Raw genomic sequence first — 24,857 nt, 5'->3', positions numbered from 1 at the left:
ATTCAGGTTTGCTTTGGTTTTCAAGGGTGGGGGCCCTGGAGGGCAGCACTTGCTTCTCCCCTTTGCCTCTGAGCTCCTGGAAGGCTGGGACCAGGCTTTATTTACCTTGGGATCCTCCTCTATGGGGCTTGCTGGGCTCATGGGATGCTTGTGTTGAAGTGGAAGGAGGTGGCATACCCCTATGCCTTCCAGAAGGTCAACAACCACTGCCTGGACACTCCTGAGGCCCCAAGTGAGGGGCTCAGGATGGGCTGAGCTACAGTCACACTCCCAGCGACACCTCAACCAGTGGGGAAGGCAAACAGAGGCAAGATGAAAACATGTAATAAATGCAAAGACACAGAAGGAAAACCCAGGAGGCTGGGGGTGTCAAGATGCAGAGGACCCTGAGGGCTTCCTGGAGGAGGTGGCCTTAAGTTGAGTCAGTAAAGTGAGGTGACAGCAGGAGTGAGCCAGGTGCAGTGTGGTCAGGGTTCCAGGGGGTGGGAGTAGAGCGGGTTGTGGAGGAAGGTGCAGGGACTACCAGGGCTGGGGTGGCTGGCATGTAAAGTGCATGGCAGTGAGAGGCAGGACAGCAGCTCCAGGCTGGGCACCTGAAAGCCAGGAAGAGAAGGCGGCTCCAGTCTCTGGAAGCCCAGCGTGCCCGTTCATGGACGCCCCCTGGTGGTAATGTGAAGGAAAGGCGGGCAGTGGTCACAACCACTGGGAGCCCAACACATAAAGACAGAAAGACAGACAGGCAGACAGACAGACACACACGCAGTAGTACTGGAATCCCCTTTTTGCTGTCTTCTGAGATTCTAATAGACTCCCCAGCCCCAGACCTACGGCCAGTAATCCCTGGGGAACCCCCAGTGTGTCAGCCTGGGGGCAGGCCCCTGGAGGGAGTGTTGCGGGTCCCCTCTGACCCCGCTGCATCAGCCCAGCCTCGGGCCAGGGCCTCCACCTGGTTTTCTAAGTGTCCTTCAGCGGACCCCCTGTGCCCACCATACTGGTCCCTCTGAGAGCACTGTCCACGTGGGGACTCCTGAGCCCCAGGATGCTGGCAGAAGCTCTAGGGGATCCTCCACTCCTGGACACAGCAGCTCGACCCCCCTTGGGTCCCCACCCATCTTCCCTGGTGGTCCCGGTGGGTCTGTGCTCACAGCCACACAGGGTGGTAGCACAGAAGCTCTCACACGACCACAGCAGTGCCAGCCACACTCAGAACTCGGGAACAGCCCAGCCTGCTCCTGGCTGGACACGCAGGACTGACGGGGTCCACGTGGATGGACGCGCCCCGGGATGGCACCTGAGTCGAAGGCTGCCGGCTCTCACTCCGTGCCTTCTCCCTCGCCAAACCCGCTCCGCTTGTGAAGTGTGATGGGCAACAGGCCGATATCCTGGCCAGAGTGCTTTTCAGCCCTGCAAGTTCTGGTCACCTGGGTCCCTGCCCTGGGCCTTCCCTGTCCACACTCGCCCTGGGCTGAGCCAGGTGATGGGGAAGCAGGAACTCAGGTCAGGCTCAGAGCCATTTCCCAGGTGGGTGGGGCTGTGAGAGGCGGCTGCACCTGTGGAAGCCCCCAGCCACAAAAGGTGCAGCAGCTCTGCCATGCTCCCCGGAGCCCAATGCGCCTGAAGCTACAACCACGATGGCCGGAGGAGGGTGGAGGCGGGTGTAGACTGGTGGCTAAAGCCCTCCCCGCCTCGGGGCTCTAGCACCTGAACAGCCCTCAGTCCTGACAACGTGGGGAAGGGGCTGCACGGTGAGGGACCCGGAATTGACTAAAGATGTTTCCACTACCACTCAGGAGAACAGGGCTCCACATGGATGTTAGGTATAGTTTCAGAACATGAAGTTTCCTTTCTGCCCTTGAATCTGAGAGCTGAGAGCTCGAACCTGCTACAAGAAAGACTGGGCCTCCTTGGAACACCTTGATTCCTCAGGCTTGATAACAGTTAGTCCCCCTGACACATCCTGCCCAGGTCACCAGCCGGCCCTGCAGAGTGGAAGGTCCCTAGTTAGGTGGGTGGGGTCCAAGGTCTGAGGTTACCTGTCGCTCCCATTCCAGGCGCATTCGAACTTGTCAAAAATGCAGTCGTTCTCATACAGGGAACAGAGCTTGCTCCGAAGGTAATCGTGGACCTGGTGAGAGAAGGGGACGGGGTGAGTCGAGGGGGGCACCCCGACAGTCCTGGCTCCCGTCCACGAGGAGGGTCTCACTGAGCAGGGCTGTGTCCTCCGGGGTCTGGATGGCACTCCCAACTCAGCCCTGCTCATCAGGAAGGGTCCATAGCCTGGCACACGGCCGACCCCTGAGCTGTGGCCAGAGAGGGGACCAAATCCTGGCTTTGCTCCTCCCTGGCTGTGTGACCCTGGACAGTGACCTCACCCTCTCTGAGCCTTGGTTTATTCATCCTTAAAGTGATAAGAGCACTCACCTCATGGGCTGTTCCAGGATCAAATGTAAGTGACTATTTGGTATAGGGTCATGTCCTCTGAGGACAAGTGGTCACCGTGAGCACACTGGTGACCATCATGGAGAAAAGGGGAAGGAGAAGTCACACAGGCCTCTCAGGCGTGATCTCGGCAGACGTCACCTGTCCTGTTTTATAGATGAGGCACTGAAGCTCAGAGGTTAAGTAACTGGCCCAAAGTCACACAGCGTACAAGTGGAAGGCCAGGGTCCTCTCCCAGGGTTACCAGACACCACAGGAGAGATGCTGATGCCCCATGACCTGCGTCCATCTGACTGTAGCCCCATCCCACAAGCTCTATAACCACGGGGCCTCCTGGGTGCCAGCTCTCTTCGGGGACATGGCCCTGCCCTCTGGGTGGCGGAAGGGGCAGGTAAATGGGTAACATGAAGCCTGAACTCCTGGCTCTGCCCCTTTGTGACCCAGGGGAGTCACTTAGCTGCTATGAGCCTCAGGTTTCCCGTCTGAAAAGTGGGTCACGAGATTCCCCCTGCCGGAGAACAGCATGAGGGTTCAGGGCAACGACCATGGGGCAAAGAACCAGGGAGGTGTTTGCGACCCCGATTAACTATGGAGGGATGGAGAGAAAGAAGTGTCCAACTCCTGCTGGGCAGTGACACTGGCCACAAACCAAGGGTCAAGTGCAGGGAGGGGTGGGGAAGAAAAAGGGGGTTTTCTTTTCCATCGGGGAACCTCTTATTCATCTTTAAAAACCCAGCTTTAGAGTAGGTCTCCTCCTCTGGCAGCCTCCCTGGATTCCCCCAGGCTGAACTTCTCTCTCTGACTCCTCAGAGCATCAAGTGCACCTGAGGCTCCTGCCCTGACTTAGCATGTGTTTATATTGACCCCGCAGGCTGGAAGGTTCTTAACACAGGACTTCCTCAGGCCTCGGATGGCATGCCCCTCCCCAGAGAGGGCTCCCTGACCGCCCTGCCCGCGAAGCTTGCTCCACCGCCCTTCTCTTCCCACTCAACCTGCACTCCTGCTTTATTTTTATTTTGGGGCCCTGCCTCACAGCTTATGGGATCTTAGTTCCCCAATGAGGGATTGAACTCGGGCCCTCGGCAGTGAAAGTGCTGAGTCCTAACCACTGGACCATCGGGGAATTCCCTGCACTACTGTTTTAAATTCTGTCCATACGCTGACATCACCCAGATGTTTCTCTCCAGCCAGAATCTCTCTCCCCAGAGCCCACACTGGACCGTCCAGACCCCTCGAGGCTGGTGAACCCTGGTCCCTCTACCGTCCCCCATCCTTTCTGGACAAAGGTGACAGCATGTTTCCACACACTTCTTGTCTCTCATACCCACACTCAGCCTGTCCAGGATCCAAAGCAATCCGGAGCCCAGTCCCTTCTCACCACATCTGTCCTACGTTGCCACCCTGCTCCAAGCACCACCACCCAGCTTATTGCAGACGACTTCTGGCTGCTCTCCCTGTGTCTGCCTACACCCCAATCCCCAGCCCTGGTTTATCTTACAGGCAGCAGAGGGATCCCTTTGAAACCAAGCTGAATCACGTCATGCCTCTGCTCAAAACACTCCGGCGCACACAAGTCCCCCCGGTCACCTCACTGACCTCAGGCTCTTCTTCTCTCCCATATGTTCACTCTGCTCCAGCTGGCTCCTCACTATTTCTTTGTTTTGGCCATGCCGTGCGGCATGTGGGATCTTAGTTCCCTGACCAGGGATTGAACCAGCGCCCCCTGCATTGGAAGCGCAGTCTTAACCACTGGACCTCCAGGGAAGTCTCTCCTCACCATTTCTTGAGCGCACTAACCATGTTCCTGCCTCAGGACCTTTGCACTTGCTCTTCCCTCCTCTGGGAACACCCTCCCTGTAGAGGGCTCATGCCCTTATTTCCCCTAGGCTTCAGCATGCCTATTTTCTCCTCCTCAGCCCCTGGTTTGTCACTCTTTTGGAAGCTTGTGATTATTTCACCTATTTGCTAGGTTTCTGGTCATCTTCCCTGCTGAAACGGATGCCCCTCTAGGCAGGACTTACTTGCCTTGTTCCCTAACAATTTCCCAGTGGGGTGCACAGGGCCTGGCACATCACAGGACCTCAATACATTTTTTAAAAATAAATGAGTGGGGTTATAGGCAACTGGAGATGGTGGGGCTGGGCTCCCCAGGTGGGCCACCTGTCTGAAGAAATAGCAGGGCCCTCCCCCAGCTGTTCCCCTTTCTCCACTCTGCTTCCTCAAAAGCCCTCAGCGGCTCTCACGTGGTGTGTGTCTGTGGCTAGAGGTCTCCTAGCCCATGGCCACAGCAGGCTCAGGTTCCCTGTGTTCCTGTCATCTGGGACCCTTGAGGGTGAGGCCACGGCTCCTCCCTTCTTCTGAGCCCAGGGTCTAGTGGGGCACAAAGCACCAGCCCAGTATGTGTGCGACTAAGATGAACAGGGATCAGTGGTGCCTGAGGTCATTTCTGGACACAGATTTTTAAGATGCTCGTGTTCACCCCTCCAGGTTGGCACGTTCGTGTGTGCTCCTTGCACTCAACGCGGCCTCACTGATGCACTCGTCCAAACACACGTGCTGTTCTCTCCCGCATACTGAGTGCCTCCTGCCCTCTGGTGGCAGGGTGAGGAAGGGTGTTGACTATGGAGTAAGAAAGACCAATCTAAGGTCGGCTGCTTGCTACTCTACCACCACAGATATGCCTTTTAGCTCAATTTTCTCCAAATAAAATGGGATAGAGAGAACACTGTCCCCGCCGTCCAGGACAGCTGGGAGGCTTAGAAGAGGAAAAGTGTGCCAAGGTCTTAGGTCAATGAAGCACATGCTAAGGCTCACTCAACACCCATCCCTACCCTTTTCTCCCTGTCTTCTTCAAGCACAGAGGCTGTAAACCTACTAATTTTTCCAGCCGGGTCATGGGCCTGTTCTAGCCAATGAGTTGTAAGAGGTCTTCTCAGGAGTGTTCTGGGAAAGTTTTTGTGTTCATAATAAAACATACCACAGATCCAAGCAGCACAGCCTTTCACACTTCCTCCTTTCCTGAATGGAGGTCAACATAGTTCCTGGAGTTGTGGCAGCCGTTTTGCCACCATGAGGTATCAAACATGAAGGTAGAAAACCAACACTCAAACAATAGTGAACTAAATCACAGAAGTGGCTACTGGGACACTGGGCAGGTCACAAAGCCACTAAGTATTCTAGGATACTCCAGGCTTCCTGTGAAGGGAGAAAAGCCCCTATCTATTCAGTACTGCAAGTCAGCCAAACACAATTCTGTTTTACACAATTTCTAGCACCTAACAGCTAAAAGATGTTAGTTATGTTGGTTTTATGTAAAGACTACTATTTTAGAATCAATAGGTCAGCTGGGCCAGAGGCCAAGCACCCAGCTTTGGACCTGGTCCTCCAGAGCAGTGATTCTCCCACTTTATTGGGTCCTCACGTGCTTTGGGAATCTGAAGGCTCTGGACCCTCTCCCCACAAAATGCTCACATTGAACACTGCACCTAGCTTCAGGGTCTGGGGGCTTTTGCTGACACCAGGGACACGAAAGGCTGAGAGGCCTCAGAGGGCTGGACACAGTCATGTCCCTGGGCAGGCTTTGGGAAGGGCATGCTCTGGGAAGGTGCCAGAACAGTCAGTCCCACAGGCCTGAGCAGGGGTTAAGTCATTCCCGCCCCAGTCTCTGACCCCTCCCATTCCCAAGAGTAGAGGAGGGGCTGACCCCTTCCTGGGAAGTGCAGTGGGAGCTGGAGGCCTGCAGTAAACACAAGTGGCTAACAAAGGGGCCCTTTCACGAATCCGTCATCCCAAGGAAGCTGGGGGACGGGGCAAGGGCACCGGAGCCGCCCCAGACGTCCCTGTGGGTGTGGAGATGCCAGAAGCACACGTGTCCCAGGTCAGGCTCTGAGTACCCCGTCTTCCCCTCTCAGCTCTGTGCCCCCTCCCAGTGGGGGCCCTCCGCCTCCCAGGACACAGCCCTCCCCGTCCTTGGCAGGGAAGGGAGCTGTGCAGCTCCCATTTGGGCCCCGAAGCTGTCACTGCCCAACTGTAAGGCAGCTCCCCATATCCTAAGCTCTCAGTATCCCAGGTTCCCTTCCTGTCAAGTGGGGCTGATATCACCCCATTCACAGGGCCAGTAAGGAATAGAGGAGAAAAATATATGTGGCACTCTGTGTGCACCCAATACTTGGTGACACTATGAGGGTTTGGCTGGGTTTTCTGGGGGGCGGGTACTGTTTTCCCACTCACATCTGCACAACCAAGTCCTACTCATCCTACGAGGTCCAGCACAAATGTCACCTCCTTCAAGAAGCCTCCCAGACTGCCCCAGCTAAAGACATAACTGGCGCAGCTTTAAAACAGTCCAATATTTCCGCCAAATTTTAACATCACATGAATTTTGTTTTCTATTCCCTAATATATATGGATGAATCATAACAGAAAAATAATAAACGACTTTCCAGGAAGGTGTCCCATGCTTCATCCTGTATGCCTGGCTGAAAAAGCCTGCACTGAGGATTTAGAAATGTACCACGCTCCCACTTCACCACTGTATCACTAGCTAAGGATGCTCCCTGGGAGAGGGCAATGCTTAGCCTGCGTTAATGGTAGGACTGCAGACGCCGGCTCCAGGGGAGGGAAGCCATCGTCTGCACCCTCAAACTGAGCCCAGCCTGATGCTCATCTTTGTCCCCTGGACCTTGGACTGCAGACCTAGTCACAGCCCTGCCTCAGGGCAGGAGCCAGCAAGCAGATGACACACAGCTTCCCATGAGGCGGGGCTGAGCAAGTTCTCCTGTCCTTGGCTGAGCTATGTGCTATGAGCTGTCTGATTTCTCAAGCCTCAGTGTCTTCACCTGCAAAATGGGCTTATGAAAGCCACCCTATAGCTGGGAAAGCCCCTCAGTATGAGTTCTCAGCACAGGGAAGGCGGCAGCGGGTCTCCCACCCGCAGAGGGGCTGCGAGGTTTTCCAGGCATCAGTGCCCACCTGGTAGGTCTCTATGGGCCGCGCCTCCATGTTCAGGTCCCAGACCTTGACTGTGAGGTAATCGCGGGTGAGCATGTACCGGCCGCTGTGGCTGAACTTCACGTCCGACACGGAGGAAATAATTTCCGAGAAGAAGGAGCGGTTACTGGGGTCCTCGGGCTCTTCAAATACTGCGGAGACAAAAACAACCACCGTCACTGGGCTGCTCCCACCCGTGGGGTCCAAACAACAGACGACTCCATTTCCACTCTGGGTTCATGCGGTAGGTCATTTATTCATTCATCAAACTTATAACTAAATACAGGTCAGGCCCAGGCCCAGATGGATCCTCCAAAGAAGGAAGAACCAGCTCTTGGAACAGTGTTCATTGAGCATTTACTCTAAGCCAGATTCTGTGCTGAGCCTTTCCCATGTGTTACCTTATCTAACCCCACAATAAAAATATCAGGTTGGTACCACTAATATTCCCATTTTATAGCCAAGAAAACTGAGGCATGGATGGCCTCAGAGCTGGAAAAAGTGGTGGAGGAGGGATTTGAACCCAGAGCTGTACTCAATGTGCTGCTCTTTGCTGCCTCCTGCTGGTGATGCCAAATGCCAGGACTGTGAGGTGTCCGGGCATCCTCGAAGGTGCTGGACCACGTCCTGGACTAGGCTGGGCACCGCCTGTGGTTCTAACTGGCTCTGGGGCCTCTGTTCATGGTGCACTGGGCACACACGGCCGAGCACCACTCATAGGTATGTTCTGTTTGTCTGCCATGCGGGTTGTAGCAAAATCAAACCTCGCCACCACGGATGCAGCCTGAGTCCCGTTTGCTGCCTGCCACCCACCTCCTATTATTTTAGACCAGCTGCTCCACACAGGAAGTTGCTTACCTGACCCCTGAAGGCAACAGCTTGCTGCCTTTACCAGAGATCCCAGAGTGGGCAGTGAGCGGCTCCCCAAGCAGCATCCCTTCCCTGCTGTCCCCCATAGCCAGGGCTTCCTGACACAAGGAGGTCCCCATGCAGCAGGACAAGCTCTTCCAAGTTCCATGTCTGTTGCTGGCTGTCCCAGTAGTTTGCCCACCTCACTGGACAATCAGATCCTACAGTGGCCCTGGTGCTGCAGCAGGATGGAAACTAGGGTCCCTGCTGACCACTTAGGACCTGGGCCATGGATGGGCCTGGGGGTCAGGGAGGAGGATGGGGTGGTGGGTTGGCAGCCATCTACAGCCAGTCTGGAAGGACTTTTAAACATTTGACAACCTGTCCAGCTGTCCCCATGGGCACCGGCTGAGTGGCTGCCCTGCCTGCTTGTCTCGAGGCTCCAGGCTTAAAACAGGGAAGCAGAGAGCTGATCACATGTCCCCAGAGGCTCACAGGAGTGCCCTTCCTGCTGGCCCCTCCTATGTGGGAAAGTCCCATATCCCACTTCCTAGGTCTGTCCCAGCCCCTTACCCCCATCTGGGAACCCGTTCTTCTTCTTGTCCAAGGTAGACACTGCTCCTGCCTTTCCCAGAGATACAACTCCTGCCCAGCTCCCCTCTCCAGGGTGGCTGGAAACATTTCATGCCGATCGGATGCTCTCATGTGGTCATGCCTACATGCATTCACTCATCCTCTCAGTTAACCAGTCCATACTGAGCGCCCACCATAGCCAGGCACTGTTTGAGGTCCTGGAATGCTGCAGTGAGCAACACCCCCATTCTCCTGGAGCCCACAATCTCCTCCCAGAGACAGACAGTAAAACTCAGTGACATGTGATACCGTTGGGCCGTGGTGGATGAAAGATAAAGTAAGTGAGGAGACAGAGAGAAATGGGGGCTGGTGATTTGGATAGACAGGGCCTCTGTGGGAGAGCACATCTGAGCAGAGACGTGAATGAAGTGAGATACCAGGGAGTAGGACTCCAGGCAGAAGTCATAGCATGTGCAAAGGCCCTGAGACAGGGATGAGCCGAAGGCCACGTAGGCTGAGAAAGGCGAGAGCGAGGGGCTGTAAGCCATAGGAAGGGCGTCATCCTGTAGGCAACAGGGAGCCACAGAAGGGCTCGGAGAGAGGAAGGGCATGGCAAGATTTGGTTTTCTCCAGGATTCCCCTCCCTGCAGTGGGGAGGAGACCTCCTTGTGGGTCACCTTTAGCCTCTAAAACCTCTGCATTCTGATTGGTCATCTCACATAATCGTGTTTTGTGCCCTGGTACACTGACACCTTTATTTTTGCAGGTATAAACATTCGTAAGTTTTCTTTGTTAAGCCAAAAAATTTAAATCAATGACATTTCCCTCTTCTCTCAGATGCCTGGAATAAAGACAAATTCAATATTTGATTTCTTACTTAAACTAAAGCACTGAGATTCTGTATTGTCTTTAAATGAACAGGGGTATAGACCTAATACTTGGGAGAAATGGGGCAGAAGGTTTGAAAGAAGATGCACCTCAAACTCTCTTCAGGGATCTGGGTAGCCCCCAGCACTTCCCCTGGTACGTGGCAGGAACTCTCTCTCGACTGAATTAGCATCTCTGCTGCTAGGCGTCAGACAGAAGGTAAGATATAAAAGCATAAAGCGGGATCTGTCTCTTGCACCCCGACTCTGTACCCCTCGCCTGCCTCGGTGGATTCCTCCAGCCTCCACCCAAACCACTAGGGCTGGTCCTGCTCACTCCGCCCTGCACCCTGCAGGGCTCCTGGCACGCTTTGTGGGGTTTCGGTAGGCAGATGGGGACCAAAATCACAGAGGAGCATCCGCACCAGATGTCACAGAGCCAGGGGCTGCGTCTTCTGCTAGCTTTAAGGAGCAGGAAACCACAAAGGTCAAGGGCTGAGAGGATGACCTAATCCATAGTTGAAAACAGAAGCACCAAACGGCCCACTGCAACCTCAGTTCTGGCTGTACTTGGGCACTTCTGTTTCTTTAAGCACAAAATCACCAGAACTGAAAAAGATTAGCGGGAAGGATATTAACAAGCCTGAAAAAAGTTATACCTAGAAGTTCTTAGTTTTCTTGTCAAATATTTCTATGAAATTTTTGATACAAATATTTTTTGTCAAAAGACTGCAGAATCTTCCGTATCAATCCCTCCCCCTCCCCCCAGACACAACTTGCACGTCCCCAGGCCATTAATAAGAGATAAGAGGGTCTCCCTTCTAATTGACGGAATCACTAAGGACATTTCACAGTAATTATTGCTGCCGAGAGTTCAAAGAATTGCATCCCAGAGCCCCTGTCACTCGTGGTGGGCTCTATCCCACCTCTCTCGCCTGCCCTAATTATTTTGTAGTTGGAGGGCTCCGAAACAGCAGAAATCTCTGTCCGATCTTTTTTTTTAAAAAATAACTTTGCATAATTAAGGCTCTCATGGCCCTAGCTGGTTCCCTGACAATGGCATCCTCCTCTCTGGGTGTCACCGTTGTCACACACGGGGGAAGGGTGAGGAGACCCCTTCCCACCTCCCTCGCCTAAGTGAAGTGAAGGGACCCTGGGGAGGTTCTGGATCACCCGTGATCCAAGGAAACAGAAGTGAAGCCTGAGGTGCGGGCCAGCCTTCCTCTCCAGCCTTGCACACAACTCTGATGTGTCCCTCTTCTGCTTAAAGCCCTCCATTGTTCCCAGTGCCCGCAGGATCAAGGTTCAAGATCCCACATGTAGCTGCCAAGCTCCTTCCTAACTGGGCCCCAACCGGCCCTGCTGCTCCAGTTTCACATACCTAAATTCCCAGGGCCTCGAACAGGGTGAGACAAGCAAGACCCCTAGGGCACCACACGGAACAAGTCACTCTGGGGTCGCCTTAAATGAATGCCTCCTTCAATGTTGTGACTTAGGCATCTCGCTTGCCTTATCCTAACCCTTGCCCGGCCATATACCAGGCAGCAGGGCAGAGCCAAGCTCTGGGTGACCTCAGACAAACCCCTTAACCTCTCTGAGCCCAAGTTTCCGCACCTGGAGGACAAGCATGGTTAGACCTCCAGAGGTAATACCTAGAAGCACCGGGCCCAGTGACAGACTTGAGTAGCTGTTCAATAAAACTGCATAACTGTTTTTATAGTTATTTTTCACATTGTTTTCTCTCCCTGAAATTTCCTTTCCCATTTTTAGCCTCTGTCTTTCTCACCAACTCCTGTACATCCTTCAGAACCCCAACTCAAACATCCTGTTCTCTGTGCAGCTTGTCCAGATGTTCTCCAAAGAAATGAAATGCTCACCCTTGCTGCCCTCACAGCCCCGGGATGCCCTCTTGTATGGCATCAGTGAGGATGCCTGGTCACCTCATGGGGCTGTGAGCTTTTGGGGCAGGGGGTTCTGCCTTTGTCATCGGTCATCCCGGCATCCCTGCCCAGCCTGGAACCAGGCTCAGAGCCCAGCCTTGCTCACAGAGTGGACAGAACCTTCTGGTGCTGCCTGCCTATGTGGCCTCTTCTCCGTGCCTTTCCTGACATATTTCTTTCCCCACCTGGTATGATGCCACTTACATATCTAGGCACAGCAGTGAAACCTGTATCTGCTAGAAGTGGCCTCTGGGAGCCCGTGGCTTTTGCTCTGTGTCCCTCTCAGTGGCACCAGCTATGTGCCACTCCTCATTGTCAGCATGTGGGTGGTCTTCTCTGGGCATGGGTCGGGAAGTGGGGGGTAAACTGAGCAGGCAGAATGGATCAGATGGGGCTGGGATGAAGGGAGGTTCAGGGCTGATGGAAGAACTGCCCTGGCTTGAGCCACACGCTCAGGGACAATGGCGCACGGCAGTGAAACCCTGGAGAGAAACATGGACATACGGAAGTGCGGCTGCAGTCTGCGGAGGTGGAGAGCACAGGAGGAGACGGGCCTGAAGGAGCAGACGGGTCCTGCCCAGTCCTTGCTCCTGGCTGCCCTGGTAACGGGTCCCTCCTCTGCTCTGATATCATATGAGAACCTCCACTTGAATGACGAGCACACGTATCCAGCCTAGTCCCACCTTCCCACCTTGGGCTCCAGGAGGAGCTGCGGTGGGGAGGTGGTCCCTGCAGCAGAGGGAGAAGCGGTGGGGTTGTGGATCACAGGGTACCTGTTGCTCCCGCACGATGCCACTGTTGGGGGAGATGCCTCCTGCGAGGCCACCTTCCTGCCCCTGCCACCCTGCCACCGGGAAGGCTGAGGCCGTGCAGCGGGGCCGGGACAGGCAGTCACTCTAAGGCGGTGGGCACAATGAACTCTTCTCTGCTTATGACTGTCCCCTGCTCAGCACCGTGTGATGGACCCCGTTGGACAAAATAACGTCCACCCCAACTGTGGCCCCCCGCTGTCCCTTCACCCCACTGCAGCCAAGCCCCTCTCACGGCACGCCCCTCACCCCCTTCCCTCTGCCGCCTCTCGTCCCAGGCTCACTCTTTTTCATTCTTCAAGGTGCAGAGATGCCTCCTCCGACCACCTTAATTTAAAGCTGACCACATCAGAGCAGCCGCAAAGCCTTCAGAGACTTGCCCGCTGTCACGCTCCCATTTACTTACTAGTCTGCTTGCTCCATAAAGCCAGGCGCCCTCTCTCTGCACAAAGCCTGCAGCCACCCCTCACCCTCTCTCACTCTCCATTCTCCATTCAGTCCGTGGGCAAAGCCAACCTTCCGTGCGGATGCACGACCTGACCCCCTCCACTCACTGCACCCAGCCCGCTCGGGGCGTCAGCATCCTTCATCTGGGTTACTGGGCTAATCTCCCAGCTGGCCCCCCACTTCCACCCTCCTCTGCGCAGCCAGGGGTCTTCTATTAAAACACAGCCAGGCAAAGCCCCCTGTGGCTCCTGTCCTTTCAGAGTAAACCCAGAGCCCCCACCATGGTCTGTAAAGTCCTCTGCATGTGGACCCTCTGCTCTCCACATGTGCAGCCTCCTCTCTCCGTGCGCCTCTAACCTCACCCCCACCTCCCCCGACTCTGCTCCTGCCACACAGGCCTCAGGATCCAGCTACAAGGCCCTGGCTGTGCCCTCTGTTGGGGGCTTTACCCTGGCTCTGCCCCCAGATATCTGGAGCCTCTCCAACAGAGGGGGGCTAGGTCTGGTCTTTCTATCCCAGATCCATTACCAGGGATGAGTCCTGGGAGTCTACCCCACCCAGACCCTTTAAATGAACCTGGCTCATCCACAGTTTCCATAAGAGTTCTTTGTTCTCAAGGCTTCTGTGAAGATTAAGTGAGAAAGAACACAGGCTGATAGGCATGAGACTACTGGAGCCTCTATCCTGGTTCCACCTAGCTGTGTGACCTTAGGGAAATGTCTTAACCTCTCTGTGCCTCTGTGTGATAAATGATAATGGCCCCCAAAGACGGCCGCATCCTCAGCCCTGGAACCTGTACATGTTACCTCACATGACAAGACTTTGCAGATGTTAAGTTAAGCGTCTTGAGCTGCAGAGATTATCCTGGATTCTCCAGGTGGGCCCTCTGTAATCATAAGAGAGAAGGAGGAAGGTCAAAGGCAGAAGAGATGGCATGATGGAAGCAGGGGTTGGAGTGATGCATTTTGAAGATGGAAAAGGATCGTGGGTGACCTCTATCTAGAAGCTGGAAAAGACAAGGAAACAGATTCTTCCCCGAAGCCTCCAGAAGGAATGCAGGCCTGGCGACACCTAAATTTTAGACCTCTGCGCTCTAGAACTGTAAAAGAATATATCTGTGTTGTTTTCAGCCACTGTTTGTTACAGCAGCCAGAAGAAACCAATACACACGGTTTCCTCATCTATAAAATGAATAATCGAGTACCTCCATCATAGGGTAGCTCTCAGAACTTAATGAGATGTAAACTTCGAGCAGCACCTGGTGTGTAGCAAGCCCTTGACCAATGTTAACTGCGGTTCCTGCTTCAACCAGCATCGGGCTGTCACAGAGTAGGGGTTCCACCAGGGGGAGCAATTGTCATTACCACCTATTCTAGGGGATCTTCGTGCTTCGGCACAGCCCTTCCTTTTGGCAGACTCTGTGCTGTGAAAAGCAGAAATAACTGTCTATTTTGAGGATTCAAGCACAGTCGTTTCCATGGTTACCCTGTCATAATGACTAGCAGACAAAAGACCCGGATTTCTACTGCTTTGGAGAAAGACAGCAAGCTGTGGGCTGGGTAGCAGCAGCCCGTGCTTCCTGGCTCTGCCCTTGACGGGGAGGAGCCTGGGGAAGCCACTGCATTTCTCTGACCTCGGTTTCCTCATCTGCCCAACGGCAGAAGTCAACACGTGATCCACTTGTGATCCGGGACGCCCTTCCTTCAGAGAACAGAAAATCACGGTCTTATCTGTTGAGAAAATCATGCTGTGACCATTCATCTCTGGGGGTGTCTCTATCAGCCATCCCCTGAGTTCTGAGTACTAACTAAGTAAATATATAGAAGTGAGATGCAAAGAATGGGTCCTAACCTCCAAGTCTCTTTATAAAGATACCTGGCTCCAATAACAACCATTTGATCTGATTAAAAATAACTACCTAATTGGCAATCGTCTGCTTGCCAGATGAGGGCTAAGAACAAACGCGATCTGGAGAAAGCAAACAGCAGGGCAGATATCTCCTCTACTCACAACTTATGGCAAATTAAATGAGGGAAGGAAAACAGAAGCTGTAATGTGTTGTACAAAGACTGACGAACAATCCTGCCACTGGCATTAATGAGAAAGTGCAGAGTATTGAGTTTGAGAATGAAAAGAAAATTCTAGAAAAATTTAAAATACATTTTTGATGCAAATTAACTCCCATAGAAAACCTATATAAACCAATAATCAAAAAAGATTTACACTTGAGTTTTACTAAGACTTCAAGGAGCTGATATATTATACTAAATATTCTAGGGAAAAAAGAGAAATCAGCCAGCTCATTTTACAAGAGAAACATCTTCTTAATAAAACTGGGCAAAGAGTGCAGGCAAAGAAAATTAAAGGCCAACTTCATCTATGAACATTTATGCCAAAAGCATCATTTTTGCATTTATGCAAAAATTTCCTGCCCTCAGTGTCACCAGCCACTGAAAAAGCCCCTGGTAGTCAAAAGGTGCAATGTCCCTCCCTTCATACTTTGGCCGTGCCAAAGCCTTCTGGAACTTCTCCAGAGGCAGACTCCTCCGTGGCCCTATAGTTAATTAATAGTCATCACAGCCCCAGGAGAGGGGACGAGAAATTCAACAGAGTTGAGTCATCAAAATAAAGTCACAGCTCTTGCACTTGACTTTGTGGGCTGATTCACATGCAGCTCCACACCACCGGGCGTATGACGAGGACGTGCCTGGAATCTATGCTTGTGTGCCTGGGCTGGGGAAATGTATGAGTGGTGGCCGCCCTGGTGGGTGGCTGCTTGTTCAGACCCCAGGGAACCAGCTAACACAGTTACAGAAGCCAAGAGGGGCTCTGACTCTCACATCCAGCCCACGAAGAACGTCATTCAAGCAGCGTGGGCGGACACAAAACCATCTCTATTCTCCCTAAATTCCATCCTTCCTGCACACACACTCAGGGACAATTTCTGGAAGTATTTCTTTCCATGCTTTTCTGTTTCCATTCTTTCAGTGAAGTAGCCATTGCCTTGCTTTTCTCCCCCATGGAATCTTTAAACATCATTCCCTCATGTCATTAAAAACCTCCTAAGTCAGTATTTTAAACGTCTGAACAATATTCCATTATACAGACATCATCATCTGGCCGCACTGGTGCCTTCCCATCTTGGAGCCTTGCCCCCTGCAGTGTCCCCCTTCTAGAAGATTCTTCCCCCAGAGATCTGCATGGCGCACTTCTTCGGCACCTCAGAGAGGCTGTTCCACTGTAACCTCCTCAGTCAGTGGCACGGACACGACCCTCCCTATACTCTGCTTTTTTGGTGGCTGTTTACACCAATCACCACTCTGGACATCACATCACCTAGTTAGGAGTTTATTGTCTGTCCATTGGTTCCTGCTGCATCCCTGTGTCAAGAATAGTGCCTGGATGGCTGTGTGTGCCCTGCTGGCCCTCGCTCCACCCAGAGAGGGAGATCTGCCCTCGCCACCCTGAGTGCTGACACCTCAGCCCTCAGGAGAAGGCTCGGCGCACAGAGAGGGGCTGTTCCCAGGGCTCCGCTGGAGGAGCCCTGGGGCTCGTGGACGGGGGACTGCAGCTCCAACAAGTGCAGACCCAGACATGCCCCGCCGGGCATGCGCACTTACGTTTGGAGTGCTTGTCGCACAGGGCGGCCGCACGCATGTCGCAGAGGCGCAGGGAGCCCTTGCTGCTGCTGTAGACGAAGAGGTTACAGTGGTGCGGGTGGAACTCGGACGCGGTGATCACCTCCGTCAGGTCCTCCATGTTGGCCGGCTTGATGTCCACGATGTCTGGGTGGCCGAGTCAAGGAAGGGGCGGTGAAGGAAGGGCGCCCTCGCGGCTCTGCCTTTCCCAGCTCAGAGACCCTCGGGTCTCCCGACGCCTCTCGTCGGCACACCCACCTACCCCGCATCTGAGCTGGCTCCGTTCCTGAGACTCCTGGACAAACACCCCGCCACGCAGTCCCCAAGCTGCAGACCTGACTGTCGTCGAACAACTGCTGGTTGTCCCTTCTGGATGCCCGCCCACTGTTCCCATAAGGCGGGACTGCCGCCTCCTCCCTGACCTGTGCCCTTTCTCCAGCCAGTGCCCATCCGCCGCCCGGCCCCACGCAGGGCAACCCTTGAGGCTTCTCCCCTCTGCCCCTCCTCTTTCAGTTGCCAAGCAGGAGGCCAGGAGCGTTTGTTGAGTGCCTACTACATGCTGGGCTGTGGACACACTAGGTGAACAACTGCAGTTCTCCTCGTCACTCTGTGAATCGTGTCTGAGCTGAGTGGACAGGTATCGGTTGGCTCCCCTCCGCCCCCGCCCCGCCCTCCCCCTTCTCCCCTCTCCCCTCCCCCCACCCCACCCCCACCCGCACCCACTCCCTTCCGCCCACAGCATCAAGACTCTGCTTTGGGGAAAAGGTTCTCTGCTTTTCTGGGTTTTCAGCTCTAATCCGTGCCTTCCATTCCCACTCACAGTCACCACGAGGGATAAGCATCTGGTGTCAGATGTGCCAGGGGAGGGGCTCCAGACTTGGAATACTGGGAACGCTGGGATGCAGCTCTGTCATCTCTGCGGGTTGGGTGGTGTGGAAAGGAAGGGACTGTATCTGCTGCCATGACAAGGGGAAACCCGGAGCCTGGGGCTGGGGCAGACCGCCCCAAAGACAGAGTGGATGGAGAGAAAGATCTGTCAGTACCTTTAGAATCCTGGGTGAGGATTCATCCGAAAACGGTAACCCCTGGACGGTTAAATATAGGGCCCAATAAGTCCATTTTCTGTTTAGCGTCAAAAATTTTGTTGCTTGGAAAGGAAGTATCTCTGACTGAAATGCTGGAGCCCAGAGAGGGTAAACAACTTGTCCAGGGTGGCTCAGCAGTAAGTGGTGAGGCTGGATTCCTGGCCATTCGCTGTTGCCTACAACAGCAAATCATAACCCCTTGCTGTAGCATCCAAGGCCTGGCATGCCCTGGCCTTTCTCTACCTTTCTGGCTTCAGATCCTACTAGTCGCTCTGCCCTAAAGGCACTTTCCTCTAGAACAGCGACACCTTCGGTCTCTGGTCTCTCCAGTCCCCTGGGGGCTCTGCACAGCCCGTTCCCTCTTATGGAAATGCCCCCTCCTCCCTCTTCTTTTCATGTGAGCTCTGGATTCAGAGAATGCCAGCTCTGCCACCTCCTGGCTGTGTGATCCTGGGTGAGTCCCCCCACCATCCAACCAGCTCCCCATGCCTCAGTTTCCTCATCTGTAAAATGGGCTAACAGTTCTATCCTCATAGGTTTGCTGTGAAGATGAGAAGAGGCAAAGCCCTTGGCAACTGCCTAACACATCGCAGAGCTCAACGAATGTCAGTTGCTCTTATGATTATTATTATTATTTTTTGCAGTACGCGGGCCTCTCACTGTTGTGGCCTCTCCCGTTGCAGAGCACAGGCTCCGGATGCGCAGGCTCAGCGGCCATGGCTCACGGGCCCAGCCGCTCCGCGGCATGTGGGATCCTCCTAGGACCAGGGCACGAACCCGCATCCCCTGCATCGGCAGGTGGACTCTCAACCACTGCGCCACCAGGGAAGCCCTATTTTTAATTATCTGGAAAATACTGATTGAAACTCTGACATTCATCTGCTGTCAGCACCCCCTGCTCCACCTGCCCCAGGCTGCTTCCTCTCTCAGTAAGAAAGAGGCATTTTCTGACTTCTATAAACAGTAGAATTTATAAAACATCAGAAAAGATGGTTGAATCTGTGCAACCAGAGGAGGCTCTCTGTGCAGATGCTCAAATCTTGCTTGCTAGAAGCACACCATTAACCAGAAACTTAGAATCACATCAAAATAGAAAGAGAGGGAAAAAAGGAGCTATGTCGTCAGTGCCTGAATTGGTTTCCCAGGAAACTGTGGTTTTCTGGTACGATAAGCAGCAGAGATTAAATCATGAAAAAGTGAGACTAAAGGTTGAGAGAGAAAAAGAGCCAAGACTTCTGGAATGTGAATTCCGTCAACATCAACCTGCAGCCCCATCCTTCTCAGCCTGAGCCCCCGCTGATGACTTTCCATGGGCTCTGCCTGCTTAGAACGGCTTTCGTTTCCTACTGAACTTCAAATGGTGTCTGGAGAAAAAGTGCCGTCGTTTAAGAAATACACGAGTACAGCACCTGTCAGGTGTTCTGCAAACAGGGACTGAGGTTCTCCCACAGGACTTGGGACACAAAAGCCGAAGAGGGCCTGGGAGAAACAGAAGTGCCAGGCCTTAGGGCACGCAGGTCAGGTTTGAGTCCCGGTTATGCCGCTTGTCAGGGGACGTGGGTTTTTACCGTGTTTCCCGGGGTTATACCCTCCTCAGGGAGCGAAGATGCCTCGCCTTGCAGGTGGTTCCCTCAGCATCCCAGGGACACCTGTCACCCGGCCTGAGGGGGCTCAGGCCGTTGTGACTTGTTGCTTTTGCCAATGAATGGAGGGCAGAAGTGACAAGTGATGCGTGTCACTTCCAGGCTGAAGTTCTGAGAGCCAGCACATGCTGTGCCGTGAGCCTCAGGGACAATCAGCAGGCTCTTGTCACCTCTGAGACTTTCTGATTATTACTGCAGGATCATCTAACCCTCTTGACTGCGTCAGTGTCCAAACTCTTTCCTTCCCGGCCTCAAGATGTTCTGGAATCCAGCCCAACAGAGAAGGGATCAGAGGTATGATGTCTGAACTCTGGCTCCTGGAGACCGAAACTGGGGTTTATGAACCATCTTTCTAACCTGGGAGGCTGTGGACGCCAGTGGCCAGAGAGAGGGCAGTGTGGTGGCGTGAAGCCTCCTCTCTCAGGCCCCCAGACGCTGGTCCCAGGCTCACATAGGGGCCAAAGCCAAGCAAATGGGTGTTGCCTGATTATAGTCCACGTGCTTCCTGCTTCCTGTTTCCCATGACCCACAGCACTCCAACCGCCCCTGACCGCCTCACAACCACCATGTTCAGCTTTGGCCTGCCTTCTGCAAACACTTGCTAGAACTCTGAACGAGGCCATGATGGCTAAGTCTGCGGGGTTCAGTCATGTCTGCAGGCTCTACAGCTAACATGCCTGAACCAGGGCTACACAGAGCCGGCCATGGGGGGAACCCACGTGGACCGGGGACCCTGTGTATGGGCTGAGGAGAGAGTCTCCAATGCCTGGGTCCCATCAACAGCCGTGGGCCACGGCTCTTACAGCCTATGCATCACTCGGGGAATCTCTCTTGCTGTTTCAAACAAAGGACAGGATACAGTGGGTGCTGGGGAAAGATGATGTGAAGCACAGAGCTTCCTTTCCACCTGATGCTGGGGGAGGAAGACAAAAGCACAGTCATGGCCAATGTGTGCCTCTGAATCCCAGGGCCCACAGCCTGACCCAGCACCTCCAGGACAGCACAGCGTCCTTCAGGGCGTGGCCATCCAAGCGGGTCCACCATCACCCAGTCCCGGGACGGCTTCTCCAAGACCTCTGGCTCCGCTCGTCACAGGACGAGGATCTCCCTGTGGGTGCCCAGCTCCTCACTGGCCATCGGGAGTGTGAGAGCCAAATTATCGAGAGGGGCTGTCCCTACTGAATCCCCATGGCCACATCACAGAGCAGGGGCCTGGAGACGGACTCCTGACCAGCGAAGTAGGTGCGGAGAAGCCTCCAGAGCACGGTAATTACGTCCCAAACAGACACCACAAACACTCCTCCGGGACTCCCACCTGAGTGGCCACATGCCTGTGGACTTTGAGACACTTGACCATACACAGTGGCCTGGACTTTGGCAGGACCAGTGCTGGGCTGGAAGTTGGGGGCCTTGGGCCAGGGTCTGGTTTTACCTCTCTCTGGAATGTTCAGTTCCACATGCAGAAATCACTTCCATCTGTAAGTCTCGGTTTCCCCTATCTGCAAAATCAGGGGTTGAGTATGACCCTGGAGCACGCTTTCATTTTGAGGATTAACCCAGAGGTGGCTTCCCCCACGCCCACTTCAGAATCAGCTGCATGAATCCCACGTGTAGCCAGTGCTTTTTTCATGGCAGGACTGACCTCTCTTGGGAAGGAGCATAGTTAGACTCCTTTACAAGCCCCCCGCCCCCTGGCAAAGCTGGATGAATTATTCATGTTCTATTTTTCCATCTAGTTGTACTCCAAGTGTCTGATGGCTTTTGCTTAACTTTCAATCACACTTTGGCAGCTAAGAATGATTTTCCCTCCTAGGAAAGTTTGTCAGACACAGGTAGGCGGAGAGGGGAGCAGGTCACGCTGAGAGGATGAAGGGAGAAGGTAGACTAGCTCCGGTCCACACCCCTTGGCTGAGCGCGATGTATTTTCCTCCAGTGCAGTGTGTTGAATGGTGCCTCCCTTCTGCCCCCCCAACCCAAATACATGTCCACATCTTAACCCCCCGAGACTGTGAATGTGACTTTATTTGGAAAAAAGGGTCTTTGTAGATATGATCAAGTTGAGGTCTCAAGATGGGGTCTTCCTATATTACCTGGGTGGGTCCTAAATCTGATCACAAGTGTTTTTATAAGAGACACCGAAGGAGAAACAGAGACACCCAGAGGAGAAGGCCATGTGGCATCTGAGGCAGAGGCTGGGGTGATGCCTTGGGCTGCAGGAGCTAGGAGAGGCAAGGAAGGATCCTCCCCAGGAGGCTTCAGAGGAACACAGCCCTGATAACACCTTAACTGCAAACTTCAGGGCTCTGGAACCGTGAGACGATAGATTTCTGGTGCTTTAAGCTGCCCAGTTTGTGGGAAGTTATGGCATCCACTGGGAACTCAGACACCCAGTCTGCTTCCTGGAAGCTGGGGAAAAGACACGGGTGCGATGCTAGTTATCACGGACAGCTTCCTCTACCTCCATTCCAGACCTCTTCTTTCCCTGCAGTTCCCTGTTTTAGCAGCCCCAGCCCTGAAACGCAGAGCCAGGAGTCAGGGCAGCTTCTGGATCCCTCCCTCTTCCTCCATCACATCCAACCTGCCTCCGTGGCCTGTGCTCGTCCACCTGGAGGTCCCTCTGCTCTGGCCCTCAGCCCAGGCTGCCTAAGCCTCAGTGGGGCTCCCCGCCTCTGGTTAGCCCCCCAGTCTCAGCTAGAGTGAACTCCCTAAAATGGGGGTTGGGTTCCCCTACTCCCCACCCACAAGAGAAGGCCTTCTGTTCAGGCTGCAAATACTGGCTGATCTGTTTCACTCATCTGGGTGCAGGCAAGATCGTTTATACCCCAAGCTCCAGTTTATACCAGACTGGTACCTGTGCCCACCTGAGATGCCCTGTGGGCTGATCAGACAGCTTCACATCTGTGTCTGTTCAATCCTCTCCACGTGTGAGTGAGGTGCCCCCCCCTTTCTGCGGATGAGGAAATGGGGGCTCCGCAAAGAGAAGCCACTTGCTCGGGGCCAGGCAGAGGGGGACCAGCCTGGGACTGGAACTAAGTTGAGTTCCGGAACCTGCAATATGCAGTATGCAGTATGCTGTGACTTGGGAGGCAAAGCAGAGTGGGGACGAGAACTCTGGCCCCTGACAGCCTGGGGCTGAATCCGGGCTCTGTCTGCTTGCTAGCTGTGTGTGCAAGTTTCTAAACCTCTCTGTGCCTCAGTTACCCCAAGCTCAAAATGGCAATGGTACGCCTTACCTCCTAGGGTAGCGGTAGGATTAATTAAGATGGTGCACGTGATGTGCTGAGGACAGGGCCGAAAGGAGTAGGTGCTTTGGAAGTGAACTCCTAAGAAGGCATGTGGCATAACACTGCAGGCAAGTGGCTTAAATCTGCCTTAGATCCATGCGGCGCCTCCCTTGGGCCAGTCACTCAACTTCTCTGGACCAGTGTGAGCTGAGGCTCCAGGAACACGAGACGAAAAACACAGCCGCAGGAGCGTGGACAAGTGGGCAGGAGGGGCTGCCGCCTCCCTGGGGCACCCGGGGGCCTGGGAAGATAGCTCTGGTTCGGGCAGCTGTCTGGCTCCAGCCCTTTTCCTTCAGTGGCCAAGTGTGAACGAGCACACATGCAACCCTCAAGACCAGGGGTTGGCAGACATTTTCTGTAAACGGCCAGAGGGAATATTTTAGGTTTAGCAGGTCACAAGATCTCCTCTGTCCAGGCTGCTGAACTCCGCTTCTGGGATGCAAAAACAGCCACAGACAATATGGAAATGAATGGGTGTGGCCGTGTTCCCATCAAGCTTTATAAACTGGTGGATTCATGCTCCCACCTCTCCCCACTGGTGTAGAAGTAGCCCAGGTTTAGAAGAGGGATTGCAGTCTTGCTGTTGTAACCGAAGTCCCCCTTTATTGCTAGTGTGCAAGACGCCTGGGGGTCAGTAAAGCGCAGAAACGGGTTTGTCCTGTTCCATTCCAGAAGGAAGTCTGTGGTTCTTACTGCCAAGGACACAGGAACGTAATCCAGGTGAGCCTTTGCAGAGTCATCAGGTTTGCAGAGATTTTTATAGAAACTCCTTCATCTCTTGCTGCCAAGAGCATCGCCTGGTGTCCTGAAACCAGTGGGGTGACACCAGCCCCAGGCACCATGGCCGATCAGTTCCAAGCCACACCGCTCTGTGGGATCCCACTGGGAGGGTCCTGAAACTTTGGAGAGAAGGTGGCTATGCTGCTGTGGCCCTCACTCCTTTGAGGTCTGAGGTGCACTTCTCAGAGCCTTGGTCTCCCTTACCTATCCCAGGAGCACCGGTACGAGGGCCATCACTCATCTCCTGGGCAAATCTCCGCTGACCATAAAATGAGTCAGGCACGTGAAATGAATAAACATCATTGGTTCGTTCCACCGAGGGGCTCCAGCGAGAAATAGGTATGTAAAGCACTCCATATATGCCAAAGAATTACACAAGTATCAACTACTGTGACGGGGTTTAGCGGCTACGCCACGACAAATGCTTGTAAAGACACAGCAAGTAACTGAGCTCTGAAACACAGTCAAACCCTTGGAGGGCTGGTGAGGGCAGCCCCCTTCAGGTCAGGGACCTGGATGTCCCTGCGGAAGGGACCGCCCACCCTCCAATCCCACAAAGGAGGAGAGGGAGATGAGGGTGGGGAGGTGACCGGCACAGGGCCAGAGGTGGAGGCAGAACAAGGATGGAATCCTGGCTTCCGAACTTCCAGCCGGTGTTCCTCCCACTGCCCACTCTATCCTGGAGTGACTGCACCTCCACACAACGTGGAGTTCTCCCACGGGGTCAGCACCCGCAAAGGCCCTGCTGCTGGGGCTCGCTGGACTGGCTGTATCCTGGGCAAGCTGGATGTTGAGAGTGGGCAAGGGCTCCATGAGGAGAAGGATGTGGCCTTGAGCTCCACTGGTTGAACTGAGCAAAGTGTGGTTTATCCAGATGTCCTGGTAGGAGCACACGCTCAGGAGCGGGGGCGGGGGGGGGCGGGGGGCCTGTTACCATGGTGACCAGGCAGCTGCGGAGTAAGGATGGAGGCGGTTCTGCCAAAGGCCACACTGCCCGAGGTGCCCTACACAGGCCCCCCAAGGACGCTAGTGTGGAGGGGCCTGTAGGCCTCCTGCACAGGGAGGCAGTCTCGCTGGGGTGTGGCCAGCAAAGCTGCTTTTTTTCAGCAAATTTTCTCCAAAAGATGACCTGGCTACAAACATGAACTGTGAACAATCCGGCCTCATCGAGTCAGATCCTACTGGAGGTTCCTGGCTACCTGTGCCTCTGTTTTAGTTTGCTCAGGCCGCCATAGCGAAATGCCACAGTTGGGTGGCTTAAACAATAGGAAATGATTCCTCACAGTTGTGGAGGCTGAAAGTGCAAGATCAAAGTGTCAGCAGGGTTGGCTCCTTCTGAGGCTTCTCTCACTGGCTTGCAGGTGGCCATCTTCTCCGTGTGTCCTCATGTGGTCATCCTTCTGTATATGTCTGTGTCCTGATCTCCTCTTCTTATAAGGACACCAGTCATACTGGATTAGGACCCACCCTAATGATCTCATTTTACCTTAATCACCTCTTTAAAGACCCATCTAC

General features: G+C 54.0%; 1 protein-coding gene across 2 annotated transcripts in view; it reads right to left on the bottom strand.

Moving 5' to 3' along the window:
- Window positions 1-24,857, bottom strand: part of PPP2R2C (protein phosphatase 2 regulatory subunit Bgamma) — a 137,541-nt gene that overhangs the window by 9,118 nt on the left and 103,566 nt on the right. For both annotated transcript variants that reach the window (XM_022582451.3, XM_022582450.3), the window contains exons 6-8: window positions 16,533-16,697; window positions 7,411-7,580; window positions 2,034-2,125 (exon numbers count right to left, since the gene is read on the bottom strand). In XM_022582451.3, coding sequence (XP_022438159.1) covers window positions 2,034-2,125; window positions 7,411-7,580; window positions 16,533-16,697 — 427 coding nt within the window. The remainder of the gene's footprint in view (window positions 1-2,033; window positions 2,126-7,410; window positions 7,581-16,532; window positions 16,698-24,857) is intronic.

Source organism: Delphinapterus leucas, chromosome 5 (genome assembly GCF_059928025.1).
Source record: "Delphinapterus leucas isolate spDelLeu-1000000601 "Yukka" chromosome 5, BTC_Dleu_Yukka2, whole genome shotgun sequence".
Taxonomy (NCBI): domain Eukaryota; kingdom Metazoa; phylum Chordata; class Mammalia; order Artiodactyla; family Monodontidae; genus Delphinapterus; species Delphinapterus leucas.
Note: the sequence above shows the minus strand (reverse complement) of the source record. Positions and strands in the feature narration are given on the sequence as shown.